At 55.2% G+C, this 14,239-nt stretch overlaps 1 protein-coding gene across 4 annotated transcripts in view; it reads right to left on the bottom strand.

Moving 5' to 3' along the window:
• JADE2 (jade family PHD finger 2) overlaps positions 1-13,680 on the bottom strand; it is a 127,850-nt gene extending 114,170 nt beyond the window's left edge. Inside the window, exons 1-2 of one of the 4 annotated variants that reach the window (XM_029050420.2) lie at positions 13,593-13,680; positions 904-961 (exon numbers count right to left, since the gene is read on the bottom strand). In XM_029050420.2, the coding sequence (XP_028906253.1) occupies positions 904-961 (58 nt within the window). In that variant the 5' untranslated portion in view covers positions 13,593-13,680. Of the gene's footprint in view, positions 1-903; positions 962-1,083; positions 1,159-11,527; positions 11,614-11,899; positions 12,165-13,592 lie in introns of those variants that run through there. The other 3 variants (XM_029050418.1, XM_029050419.1, XM_029050421.2) reach the window with 3 other exon arrangements.
• Positions 13,681-14,239: the final 559 nt, after the last annotated feature.

Here is a 14,239-nt window from a genome sequence, read left to right as displayed (position 1 = left end):
GCCTAAGGGAAACAGCATAACCAAATGGAGAGAGCACGGGCCTGGGAGTCAGAAGGACCTGGGTTCCAATCCCAGCTCTACCATGTCAATCAATCGTATTCATTCATATTTATTGGGTGCTTACTGTGTGCAGAGCACTGTACTAAGCACTTGGAAAGTACAATTCAGCAATAGAGACAATCCCTGCCCACAACGGGTTTACACTGTCTGCTGTATGACCTTGGGCCAGTCATTTAACTTGTCTGGGCCTCAGTTACCTCAACTGTAAAATGGGGGTTAAGACTGTGTATGTGCAAACCGATTTGCTTATCTCTACCCCAGCGCTTAGTACAGGGCCTGGCACGTAATAAGCGCTTAACGAATACCACAAGTATAATTATTATTATTCCCAACTGGGGCTGTGGTCTCCTATCAATCAATCCATCAATCAATCGACAGTAAGCACTTAATAAATAGCAGGGACTGATTTATTGAGGCCTTACTGTACTGTTCTAAGCATTTGAGAGAGTCCGGCCCCGTCCCAGCCCTTAAGAGTCTGGGGTGGAAGGGAGACAGGCAATTACTTACAGATAGGGGAAATGCGAGAGTATAGGACTATGTCCACAAGTGTCCTAGGAATGGTGTGGGAAGGGTTTCAGAATGTCCCCCATTGGTCTGCTCCCTAGCTATTCACAAGCTGGCCCCAGAAGACACCGCTATCAGATACACAGCCCCGGAAATTCAGATTAAAGTCTCCATCGGTAATGTATCTTTGAAAACCGATCCCAGCCCAGGATTTATTGTTCAGCAACCATCCAGTAAATGTAGCTTCCCCGACTTGGCAAAGTAATTATTCAAATGCTTTCCCTGCTGGAGGTGAATTGCTTAGTTATCTTGTTCAAAGCCTTGAATTAAAGGTCTTACTGTCAGTGGTGTCTGAGTTATCACTGCTGATGGAGTATTTTCGCCGCTTCTCTTCCATCTGTAACAAAAGAAATTGAACATTACACTTACTGATCAGGAAAGTCATTACGAAGCAAATCACTGTTATCTATGAATATCCACACATCAGGCATTAACCCAAACGCACCAACAGGCGCTTACCGTAATGGTCTAATGGCAAGGATCAGCCCTTAGGGTTAAAGAGCCTGCAGAAAGGTCAGAGGTCAGCGATACACTCTTGAAACGGGGGTTTCACGAGAGGATTTCATTCCAGCAGAAAGAGGCTCTCTCTCTCTCTCCCCCCAGCCCGGGACCCCTCGGGGAGGAAGGAGACTGGGAAAGAAGGTGGGACCGCTGACTTTGGCAAGTAGAAGTCCGGGAAAGAAGGTGAGGATGTGGATCTCAGGCCGGATCTCCCGAAAGGAACAGAGCTACATGCGGCCCCGAAGCCCGGTGTAAAGAGGGTGGGCCTGGGAGTCAGGGGACCTGGGTTCTAATTCTGCCTCGGCCACAGCCACTTTCCTGCCGCGTGGCCTCGGATTGAACTGAACACTGAACTTGTGCGGGCCCGGTTTCCTCCCTGGGTGGCCCGAGGCTTGGAATACTGTAAATGCCTACCAAATCCCATCGTTACCATGAGTACGAACAGGGGCTGGTCTAGACCCAAACCCAGCAACCCCTTCCCCCGTCTCGGCCCCCTGCCGGCCCCAAACCTCTCACCTTTCCTCTCTTCCTCCAGGGTCCTGCACTCTCTCCTTAGGTCTGGCTGTGGACCTCCCCCCCACCTCTTACCTAGCTTGCTACAGTTTAGCCTGGGGCCACCAAGCCCCCTCCCTCTGATTGGCAGCTGTTCATCTCAGCTGCACCCCCCCATTCCCCCCCAACTCTTCCCCTGCTCTGCCCCCCACCCTTTGGCAGACTCAGCCATTGTTAGGCTAAGCACCTGGGCATTCTTATCAGCTCTACTTCCTGCTTTCATTAGCAATGCAAGGACACAAGCCTGAGCCCCTGGGGGTCCCAAAGTTCCTTAGAACCACCCCCACCCCACCCTTTGGCCACAATCTCCCTAGCTGGGGCTCTGGTCATTCAGACTCCTCCAGCCACTATGATGGGCTGGTGGCAGCAGCTGGCTGGGCCCAGGGCACCACCGAGACACCGCCGGACCCCCTCTGCCCATCCCAGCAGCTCCCCAGGGCCGGATCTGCAGGAGGTGACCCCCCCCTCCAACACACCTGGAGGCCCACGAGACAAAGCTGGCTGCTCTGACGGCCTCCTCCTGCTCCCGGCAGACAGGGAACCCATACCCATACGGACGGGGAAACCCCCTTTGGGTATCCCGACTGCTGGCAGGGAGCCCTAGCTTCTGCCCACTCCTGGCAGACTCGGGGAGGGGGGAATGGGGAAACCGCTCAGTTTGGAGTAAGAAGCAGCATGGCCTGGTAGATATGGTGCCAGCCTGGGAATCAGAAGGATCTGGGTTTTAATCCCCATTCCGCCACTCGTCTGCTGGGTGACCTTGGGCAAGTCATTTCACTGCTCTGTCCCTCAGTTCCCTCATCTGTAAAATGGGGATTAAGAACGTGAGCCCATGTGGAACACGGACTGCGTCAGGCCTGATTAGCTTGAGAAGCAGTTCGGTGTACTGGATAGAGCAGGGGCCTGGGAGTCAGGAGACTTGAGTTCTAATTCTGACTCCACAACTTGTCTGCCGGATGACTGTGCACAAGTCACTTAACCCCTCTACCCCTTAGTTTCCTCAACTGTCAAACGAGGATTAAATACCTATTCCTCCTCCCACTTACCACTTAGACTGTGAGATCCATCAGGGACTGTATGTGATTTGACTGCACAGTATCTATCCCAGCATGTGGTTCAGTGTTGACACACAGTATGCACTTCACAGTTACCACAGTTATTATTTCCCCAACTCAGACTCTGCGATGCCTACAGGACTCTATGGGGGGGGGGGGGGGAGGGGGCCGGAGAGAGAGAAAGGTGCCAAGGAATCCTCGCAATCAATCAATCCACCAATCAATGGTATTTATTAAGCACTTACTGAGTGCAGAGCACTGTACTTAACATTTGGGAGAGTACAATCAGCGTGGCTCAGTGGAAAGAGCACGGGCTTTGGAGGCAGGGGTCATGGGTTCGAATCCCGGCTTGGCCACTTGTCAGCTGTGTGACTTTGGGCAAGTCACTTAACTTCTCGGTGCCTCAGTTACCTCATCTGTAAAATGGGGATTAAGACTGTGAGCCCCACATGGGACAACCTGATTTCCCTGTGTCTCCCCCAGCGCTTAGAACAGTGCTCGGCACATAGTAAGCGCTTAACAAATACCAACATCATCATACAATAAAACAGAAGAAGCAGCCGAGTTGCTGTCTAGACCGAGCCCCAGAAGTGACCCTTGGGCCATCCAGTCCAGGCTGGAGCTGGTGCTGCAAGGCCCAGAGCACCCTGGGTCAGGCGGCCCCCAATTAAACCAGCCAAAGGACTGATCCTGTCTCCAGCTGCCCCCCACCAACCCCTCCCTGGTGACCCAGAAAACCCCTGACCCTGGGCAAGGACCTGCCTGTTCAGAAAAAACCCCAGGACCGGAGATTCACCACCCGGCTTGTCTAAATGGCTGTCGCTACAACTCGCAGCCCTCTTTGGGGGGATCAGGGCTGCACCCTCTCTTCCAATCCTCCCCAAACTTCCAGACTGCTCCCTGGCCACCCTGTGCACCTCCTCAGCCCCCAACCTGCCACAGCCGCCAGACTGAACTTCGTCAGCAAAGCCAGGTGCCACTGGGAGGCGGAGCCTCATGGCCGGGGAGCAGGGCGAGTGTCGTCCGAAGGAAGGCTGTTATTAACGGAACGTGTCTTTCGGCGGTTTAATTAGAGTAATTGCTAGGTTTTGCAGGAGAGGAAGCCTCGTTCCCAGCCTCGCATCCTTTGAATGGAGGAACTTCCAAGTGCCTCCACTGTGAAGGGAGCAGCGGCCGCATTTCCGGCTACAGGCGGGAGGCCTCACCAGGCGGTGACGAAGCCAGATCCCAGGAGGGATTGGGGGGGGGGCTGGCGGGAATTTTTCCTTTTCCAGGATGGAGGTGGCCCATTACACTGCCAGACCCAGACCAAGATGTTCCATTAATGTACTAAGCCCTTGGAAAAGTACGACTCAACAGAGTTGGTAAATGGGTTCCCTTTCATTCATTCAATCGTATTTACTGAACACTTCTTGGGTGCAGAGCACCGTACTAGGAGCTTGGGATGTACATTTCGGCAACAGAGATAATCCCTGCCCAACAACGGGTTCACAGTCTAAAAGAGGGAGGCAGACATCTAAACAAAACAAGTAGTCAGGCACACAGTCCCTGCCCACAAGGAACTACCTCCAGGGATTGGCAACAGCTAGGCTTCTCGGTGGGGGAGAATGGCCAACGGAGGTGGGTCTGGGAGCCAGGAAACCCAGGTTCCAGTCCCAAGTTCATTCACTCATTCATTCAATAGTATTTATTGAGCGCTTACTATGTGCAGAGCACTGTACTAAGCGCTTGGAATGAACAAGTCGGCAACAGATACAGTCCCTGCCGTTTGACGGGCTTACAGTCTGATCGGGGCAAGTTGCCACTGGCCCTCTGGGGGGCCATGGACCAATCACTTCACCTCTCTGGGCTTCAGTTTCCTTAACTGTAAAACTGGGGAAAAAAAATCCCAGTTCTCCCCTATTCCTAGACTGCAAGCCTTGGGGAGAGTAGAGGCTGCAACTGACCTGATTATCTTGTATCAACCCTAGAAGCTAAGCACAGTACTTGGCACCTAGTAAGTGCATGATAAATATCAATATCAATCAATCATTTTTTGACTCCCTATCTCTTTCTCAACCTCCCTTCCCACCACCCCCACGCCCCCACACACCCTGTCAAATGTGTGGAGAGACAAGATAGAAACTAATATTCTCAATTTCTCATCCCACTGGACCGGGCTTTATTCCAGGTTTTAACACTTGTTGCTCGATGCTCTTCAGATGGTTAACTCCAGCGATCCCGATAAAATGGGCACTCTGATTGCCTGTCTACACCAGGGAATCCATCAATCAATCATTTTTATTGAGCGCTTACTGTGAGCAGAGCACTATGACTAAAACTGTGACAGAGTCGGTAAACACATTCCTTGCCCGCAGTGAGCTTTGTCCCGCGTTGTCTAGCCCGACCCAACCCCTTAATTCTCCAGATATTTGGAAGCCAAGTTTGGGGGGCCAGGGAGCTATCTAAGCCCCTCCTCCCTCTCTTCTGGAGAGAGGGAGATGGCCTAGAAGCTGTCTTACAATGGCATTCAAGAGATTAATGGAATTTGGTGAGTGCTTACTGTGTGCAGGACACTGCACTCAGCGTTACTGACACGATAATACGACAGAGTTGGCAGAAACAATCCCTGCACACAACACGTTTACAGACTACGAGGGTTGACAGACATTAAAATACAGTACAGCTGGATATGTACATAAATGCTGTGGATCTGGGGGTGGGTGAATATCAAGTGCGTAATAACAATAATATTGACTGTAGTATTTACGAGCTTACTATGTGCCAAGCACTGTACTAAACAATGGGGGAAATACAAGAGAATCAGGTCCCACAAGGAAGTCAGTCTAAGTAGGAGGGAGAACAGGTACTGAATCCCCAATTTACAGAGGAGACAATTGAGGCACAAAGAGGTTAAGTGACTTGCCCAAGATCATACCGTACACAAGAGGCAGAGTGGAGCTCAGAACCCCGGTTCTCTGACTCCCGGGCCCGTGTTCTTTCCACCAGGTCACCCTGTTCCTGTAAAGGGTACAAACCCTAGTGCACAAGTGACACAAAGGCGGGGCTTAGGCAGAGGAGTGAGGCTTATATTGAACTTTCCCAAGTGCTTAGTACAGTGCTCTGGACACAGTAAGCACCATCGATTGATCAACTGATTGGAAGGCCTCTTAGCGACTGGTTTTAGGATGGTTTTGAAGATGGGGAGAGGGATGGTCTATCAGATAGGATGGGAGGGGGAGGGGAGGGGAGCTTCAGGCCAGAAGGAAGATGCAGACAAGGGGTCGGTGGCAAAAAAGATGAGATTGAGGGACAGTGAGTAGGTTGGCATTAGAGGAGAAAAGTGTGCAGGCTGGGCTGTATTAGATAAATGAGGTAAGGTAGGAAAGGGTAGAGTTGATTGAGTGCTATAAAACCAATGGTAAGGAGTTTGTGTTTGATGTGGTAGATGGGCAACCACTGGAGGTTTCTGAGACGTGGACTGAGCAGTTTTTTTAGAAAAATTATCCAGGCAAGCACAGTGAAGCTGTGCTTCACTGATGAGGGGAGAGAGGAGGCAGGGAAGTCAGCAAGAAGGTTGGTGCAGCAGTCGAGGCAGGGTAGGATAAGAGATTGATCTGCATGGTAGCATTTTGGGTGAAAAGGAAGGGGCGGTTTGGGGAGACGTTGTGAGGGTGGAACGGACATGATTTAGTGACAGACTGAAGAGCAGAATGAATGAGAGAGGATGATGCCACAATCTCTGCCCTCAAGGAGTTTACAGTCTTCCGATTCCTTAACAACTTGATGGGCGGTGTCTACTTGTCAGGAAAGGGGGGTTGGGGATTTCACGTAGTATCAGGCACTTGTAATACCGTCCATTCGAACCGAAAAATTCAATGTCGGGGGCACCTAGGATGGCAGTTTCTTACAGGCCAGTACGTTCAGGCCAACAACTTTCTAGAAAACACAGGTTCCATCCTATCAGCCCAAACCAGTGGCACAAACATTTGCCCAGCAGCACTCTCCCTGAGGAAGAAACAAGGAAGAGTGTTTGTAAGCCCAAATACATTTATTTTAGATCCCAGTGACTCAAACAACCACTTCCATTTTGTTAGTGCTTGTTATTTTGAAACCACTTGCTTTCCATAGAAAACAACAAAATTTTGGGGGCAGTTAAGACAAATCCAAATAAAACAAATATTTTCACCTAGAAACACCTGCCATGTAGCAATCAATTATTATGGTTTGCTCTGGCTCTTCTACTGTACACACTTAGCATAGTGCTCTGCACATAAGCCCTCCAGAAATACCACTGATTGACTGATTGATTGATCGATCGAGCAAAACCTGCAAGCTCCCTCCATCCAAAGTAAAAATTTTGTACTTTAAATGGGACGGTGGCTGACACTTACTCTGCTCTGCCCTTCTCTCCAAGAGGGCCCCCCCTTAACCAGTCAGTCATAATTATTATCCTCTATTGCTATCTTTCGGCTTTATCCCACTCTCCGCCTCTCTGCTCCTCGGCCTGCCCAAGCACGCTGGGGTCACATAAAGATGTCACCGCACACAAAAGAAGGACGCTATAAATTATACCAGCAGCCTGGTGACACTGAGCACTAAGACAATCAAAGGTGGGTACAGGCCCTATTCCTTGGACAAGGACCTTCAAAACAATCTAACGGGCCAAACTGGCAGCTCCCGTAGCTGAAGACCACAGAGAGGCAGAGTTTTGCCAAGTGTCCTACTGGGAATGCTACCAGGGGAGAGAGTTAACCTCCCCTCCCTGCCTCCGGCTCTAAACCAGTGCTACCTGCTGGCTCACCCTCCCAACGCCCAGACCTTTGCTTTTCAAACATTCACAGGGACACACTGACAAGCCTAGTGCTGAGCTGCAATTGCCCTCTTTAGCCACAACACATTCATATTCATTCACTCTCTTTTTCTGCCTGGTCTCTCGCTCTCTTCTCTCTCCTCTCCCCCATTTCTTTTCTCTCTTCTATTCCTTTTTCTCTCTCTCTCCCCGCTGCCCCCCCCCCCCCCATATGTCCCTCTTCATTTTTACCTCTGGGACCAAAGTCTTCCATCTTTTCCAGCTCCCTTTAAAAAGCCCCAAGAACTTCCCCAGAGCTCACCTAAAGCTCCAGGTCCTGCTGGAGGAAATAACTTTAGTGGAAGTGACCCATAACCTCCCTGAGGTAGGAAAGGTAGGGAGGTGGGGCTGAGAAGGTGGTGAGGGAGACAAAGTGCCATTTAGTTTTTATGCCATTTAGTTTTTACACCAAGCATCCCACTGATTCACAGGTGTCTTTCTCCAGGAGCTGGTCCTGGGATGAAAATGCAAGGGCTGATTCAAGTCGGAGGAGGAGCTGAAAAATTCCCTAGGCCAACAACTTGCCTGACCCCTTGTAAAAGCTCCCATGAACTTGCTGTCTGAATGCCAACAAAAGAGTGAGGAAAGAGAGTTGGCAGGAGGGCATGGGATGGAGATGGCGCTTCCTGTCAGGCAGCAGCGTGGCCTAACAGAACGAGTACGGCCCTGGGGGTCCGAGGACCTGGGTTCTAATCCTGACTCTGCTACTTGCCTGCCGTGTGACACTGGGCAGGTCGCTTCACTTCTGTGCCTCGGTACCTCATCTGTAAAATGGGGATTAAATCCTACATCCTCTTACTTGGACTGCGAGCCCCACGTGGACTAGGTCCAACCTGATTATCTTGTATGTACCCCAGTGCTTAGGACAGTGCTGGGCACCCAGTACACGCTTTACAAGGACGATAATTTTTTTAAAAAAAAGTGCCCGCCTCACCAGGCCGCCTAACCCCTGCTCATACCGCAAGCAGCAGAGAAACAATCCAGACCCAACCTGAAGTTCAAACAGTGTGGGGAGTTGGACCGGGGAAAGGAGTCGGTGACTGGGGAAGGAATGGCAACGGTCAATGCGATCTACCATTCCCTCTGACAGGAAGAGGAAAAAAACAACTCCAAAACATCTTAAGGGTTTGGAGGAATCGCCAAACGCTCATTACTCCTGTCACTTGAGGGAGAAGCCAGCACCTGGAGGGTGTGCATCCGCATCAGAGCAACACAGGCAAAGAGGCTCTTAGGCTGGCAAACCTTGAGACCGGCACGAGATAGTATCTCTGGTGCCCTCTGCTTCCCCCTAGAGGGCGGGAGAGGGGAGCGCAGCCTGGCACAATTCAGGCGGGAGAGCTGTCAGGAGGTGCCCGGGCAGGGGAGTTCCAGAGGAAGATGGAAACAGGTGGGGTGGCAGGAAGCCTTGAAGACTGCAAAATGGAGGGCACGGGCTTGCAGACGACAAGCTGAAGGGCCCAGGGAAGGAAAGCGACAGAGTGGCTGAGAGGAACCGGCAGGGGGAGGGAGCCAGGCCGTGGCGGGTGGGGGGCCGACAGGGAAGGAGGAGAGGGTAGCCGTGTGTCAGCTGGCAGGAGGCAAGGGCATCCTGTGTCCCGGGGAGGGGCCGACAGGGAGAGTGAGGGAGGGTATCAGTGATGAAGTGAGGGCTGACAGGCTGCCATTGTGGCACGGGGACCATGTGATCCGGAGGTACTGTCAAGGGAGATGGGGGGGGGGGGGGGAGATATCTATGCCAGAGGGAGAGAGTGCAAGGAGCTGGGGGGAGGCCCCTGCGAGAGGGGGGCGGCGGCGATGGTCTGCGTGGGAGAGAAGGGGCCCGACAGAGGGAGCGTGGGTAGGAGGGGAAACCGAGGTGGGAAATAAGTGACTGGCAGGCCAGGAGCTGAAAGGAGGTGGCAGGGATGGAGAGGGGGAGGGCTGAGGTGCAGGGGGACCGGGAGGGGGCTGAGGTGCAGAGGAGGGGTAGAGGAGAATGTGTCCATCTCCCAACAACAAGTCCCAGGTGGGCCTGGCATCCGTTTCCCTGAGAATGAGGGGCTGCTTGGGGGGAGAGACAGGAAGCAGGTTAGGGACAGTCATAAATGACAGTATGGTCTACTCACTTCAATGACCGGGGGGATGGGGGGGTTGGGAAGGGAGGGGCTGCCATCCCCTACCCAGGATTTACAGAGTTTAAATGCCAGGAGGTGCCCTCCCCCATCCACCCACCGGCTCCACCCCACAGAGGGGGTACAGTGCAGCCAGCCGGGGACTAGAGGAGGAGAGATGCAGGGAGGAAGAGGGATGGGCAGGGGCAGAGGAAGATGTGTGTGTGTGTGTGTGTGTGTGTGAGAGAGAGAGAGAGAGAGAGAGAAGGGTGAGCCGGTCTGACAGAGGCTGGGGAGAAGAGGGGAAGGTGGGTGAGGGCTGTGGGTCGGGGCGGAAGAGAGGCAGGCTCTGCGGAGTGTGGGTGGGAAGGAACAGGGGAGGGAGAGATAGAAGAGGCGAGTGAATGAGCGTTGGCTGTTGAGGGGATGGGAGGGAGGAGAGGAGGGAAGAGAGGAGGGAGGAAGGGCCGGGGCGGGCACAGGAGGGGAGGGGAGGAGAGAGGAAGGGAGGCGAGCGAGGCCGGGCGGGGAGAGGGCTGGCAGGAGGCCGCGGGGGGCGGAGGCCGGCTGCGGGGCAGATGCAGCGGGGGGGCGCGAGGGCAGCGGGAGCCGGGCGGGATTCCCCGGAGGCCGGCTGCCACCCCGGACCCCCGGACCCCCGGACCCCCGGCCCCGACCCTCCCCGTAGCAGCGCGCCCTTTCCTCCGGCCCGCGGCGGGAGGCTCGGAGCCCTCCGTCCTCCCACTGGGAAAAGGGGGCTCGCTTGCAGTCCTGCCGGGCCGGGCTGCGGGGGGTGGGATGGGAGGGAGGGAGGGAGGGAGGGAGGGAGAGTGAACCCTCCCCACCCCACCACCCCCAAGAAGTGGCACGGGCACCGGGAGAGTTTGGCGAAGGTAAACAACAGCCACGCCCCCTACAACGCGCACCCCCCGGGCCCCGGCTCCCATGCCCCCTGCCCCCCGCTGCCATCGCCGCCGCCTGTACATTTCCATTGCACTTGGAGCATTTCTCCTCCCCGGGCCCTCGCGGGAGGGGGGGAGGGGGGCGGGGAGAGGCGTGCACCGCCCGTCCCTCTTCCCCGCCCCCCCATCCCCCAGGACTGGCCAGCCCCCGCCCACCCATCCCACTCACCTGAAAAGTGCAGCCCACCCCGCGCGCAAAAATAATCCTAATTCCCCAAACCCTCCCCCCCGCCCCCTTCCACGCATAATCCTGTCTGTTTGCATACACGCATCCAAGCGGGTTTGCATCTCCCAGGCTGGAAGGGGGGGGCGGGGGCAGGGAGAGGGACGGGGGCTGTTGTGCCTCCCCCCGCCCGCCCGCCCGCCCGCCCGTCCGCCCTCTCTCCCTCCCTCCCTCCCTCCCTCCCGTCCCCTCGTCCCCCCGCCCAGGGTAAAGCAAGGAGGGAAGGAGCGGGGTGCCGGGGTCCGGGAGCGGGCGGCCCCCCAAGCCTCCAGCCGGCACGTGAGCCGGGGGTCATGTGCACCAGCTCCACAAGAATGTCCAGGCTCCCCAAACGTGCTGCGTATCAACAAAATGAAACTCGTGTCGGGCGGCCGCGCTGCACCCGCCCGCCCTTCCTACACACATTTCCCCGGGCTGCAAGCGGTCGCGCTGCCGCTCCCCTCCCCTTCCTCCTCCACGCCCCCCTCCCCCTCTCCGGGGCGCCCCCCTCCCCCAAAAAAGAGCCGCATCTCCTGGGATCCGGCGCCCTCCCTCCTTCCCTCTCGCCCTCCCGCCCGCTGTTCAAGTTGGAATGTCTAACCCCTGCCCTGCCTCCCCCCCCCAGCCCCCATCCTCCGGCTCTCCAACCCCGGGCTGCTCCTAAGGTGGTTTGCCGCAGTCATTAATAAAGAAGGTTTAAAAAATCTCACCCTTTTAAAAGTTGTTGTTTACATTCCTCCCCTCTCTGCCTCCCTGTACTCTTTAAAATATGACTGACCAACATGCGCAACCTCTCCCTCGCTCTCCCTCCCTCTCCTTCTCTCTCTCCCCCCCCCCTCCCCTGCACATTTCTCTCTCTCTCGCTCGCTCGCTCGCTCGCTCCCCCCTCCACCCGCCCCAGCTTCCTTCTTGAACAGGCAGCCAGCAGGAGGGAGAGGGGGGGAAAAAAAACCCCAAGCAGATCCGTTGCAAAATAAAAAAAAATAAAAAATAAAGCAACGCACCATGCTATGACGCGTATTCATTCATCATCATCATCACCACCACCATCACCATCATCATCACCATTAGCATGATTTTACCTTGCAGAGGTGTCCCCGAGTTGAGCCTACCCCTCAGGTTAAGAGGAGGGGGGCGGGGAGGGGAGGGGGGATGCTCCAGAAATTAAAAGATCATGGGGGAAGAAAAAAAATTCAAATCCACCACGCAGATCAATCCGGTATCATGGCCAAAAATCCCCAAAACATCCACCGCGAAACAGCCCTCGCCAAGACCAGCCCCCGCCAGCGCCCGAGTGACACCTTCTCCCTCCTAGGAGTGGATTCAAAGTAACTCCATGGATGCCGCTTCCCTCCCCCCATCCCCCAACCCCCCCCCCAAAAAAATTGCTTCCAACTGAGATGGCCGCGCTGTGCGCAATCCGGGGCCCCCTGTGTGTATGTGTGTGTGTGTGTGTTTCTGTTTCTTTTTAAACCAGGACTTCCTTGTGATCTCTTCAGAAAAAAAAAATCCTGTTGGGTTTAGTTTTTTTTTTTCAAGCCGGCGGGGGGGGGGGTCACTTTTTTTTTTTCTTATTCACTCAGCAATTCTTGCCTCCAACCGCCCTCCCCCTCCCCCGGCTCTTCCTCGGCGGCAGCAGGTCCAGGTGCAGCAGGATTGGGTCCCATGTCGGGGGACTGGGGTTGGGGCCGGGGGGGGGGGGGGTCGCCTCCCTGTCCCCTCCCTCCCCGAGGTGTCGGCTCCGGGGGTGGGTCCCGCTCCCCCTCTCCCCCCTCTCTCCAAGGAGAAGGGTCGGATCGAGCCCTGCACAAGTCGTATCAGGCCGGTTTCGCAATGCTCTCGCAGCAGACCCACACACAAACACACACGAGCGAACACACACAGACACACACCGACACACACGCCACACTAGCAGCGCAAACAGTTTCTGCAGCCCCCCCGCCCCCCGCCCCGGACGGCGCCCCCTTCCCCTCTGGCCCCCCTCTGGCCGTTGCGACCTTTTTAAAAAAAAAAAATCAGCTTATACTTAAAAAAATCTTTTGGCGCCATATTAATGACGTACTTAAAATTTGCCATTTCTCCCTGCGTCAAAAAGACGTTTCTTGGCAAATAAGAGACCCGAGGCCGGCGGGGCCGCCGGGGAGGAGCCGCCCCCCCTCCCCTGCCCTCCTCTCCTCTCCCCCCGGGGCGCAGGGACGGGGGACCTGGGGGGGGGGGGCGGCGAACCCCCATCCCCCACCGACCAGTTTGGGAAAGTAAAATCGCGATCGGGGTGTGAGACGCTGCCGAGAAGTCGAGGCAAAGTAAAGGGAAGAGAGCGCTCCGGTTGGGGCGGGGGGAGGGGGTCCTCCAGACCCCCCACCCCCCTTCTCCCAGGAACAGATGGAAACTTAACTTCCCCGGGAGGCTGGGAGGGGGAGGGGGGATGAACTTGAAGTCGAGACCACTTTAGGGGCAGATGGAGGGCGATCGTGCCGGCGGGGGGGCAGAGGGGGTCGACCAGATAGCTGGCGGGAGCGGGGGAGACGTCGCGGGGACTTTCTTGAATTCTTTTTTTTTCGGGTGGGAGGGGTCGGGTTTTGGGGGCCGGCCCGGTGGGTGGGGGTGTCCATGTGGCCCCCCCCCCCATTCCCGCTCCCTAGCTCATCCTCTTATTCCGGGGAAAAAAACCCAAAGGGTTAAAAAAAAAAGCAGCAACTTTCAAGTGTTTGCACATGAAACGCCCCCCGCGCCCCCCCTCCCGCCCGGCGCTCCTCGTCGAGTAGCCGACTTGACCTTGTCAGGCACAAACAATGCACTTGAATCGGTTGCTGTTTTCTGGAAGGGGCTGAGGCTGTTGCCGTCGCTGGAGCCTGTCTGTTTTCTGGCGGCAGAGGAGGAGGAGGAGGAGGAGGGAGGAGGAGGAAGAGGAGGAGGAGGCGGCTTCGGTTCCAGTATATGCTTGGCCACACCCACCGCTGCTGGGCTGCAGCTTCACTCTTTCCCTTCCCTCCAGGAGGAACAGTTATTCCCGGGGGTGGGCACAGGGTGGGGGGTCCGCCCGACCTGCCCCGGCCGGGCCCTCTCCTTGCCAAGACCCTCCCCTTCGGTTCGGGTTTATCCTCTCCCCCCCATGCCCCCTACACCGGGATAATGGAGGCATTTAGCCAAACGTGTAGGCTTTGCTCGCCTTCTCGGTCATCAGAGCCATTTCAGACAACTTTTCGTTCTCAGTTGTTGGCTCCTTTTTTTTTTTTTAATGGCTCCACCTCAAAAACGATCCAGTAATTCCAAAAGCATGTCTCTCCTTGAGGACATCATGCGGAGTGGTGAATTTCCATAGGAAAGGGAGTACTGCTTCCCAGAGACTGAAGGTTGTTTGTGTATTTTTCTTTTTCCAGGAAAGATAAATATTCAATTTACATAAGATGACATTTATGTGA

This window comes from Ornithorhynchus anatinus, chromosome X1 (genome assembly GCF_004115215.2).
Source record: "Ornithorhynchus anatinus isolate Pmale09 chromosome X1, mOrnAna1.pri.v4, whole genome shotgun sequence".
Classification (NCBI taxonomy): Eukaryota; Metazoa; Chordata; class Mammalia; order Monotremata; family Ornithorhynchidae; genus Ornithorhynchus; species Ornithorhynchus anatinus.
The sequence above is the reverse complement of the archived record's forward strand: the minus strand, read 5'-3'. Positions and strand labels throughout refer to the sequence as shown.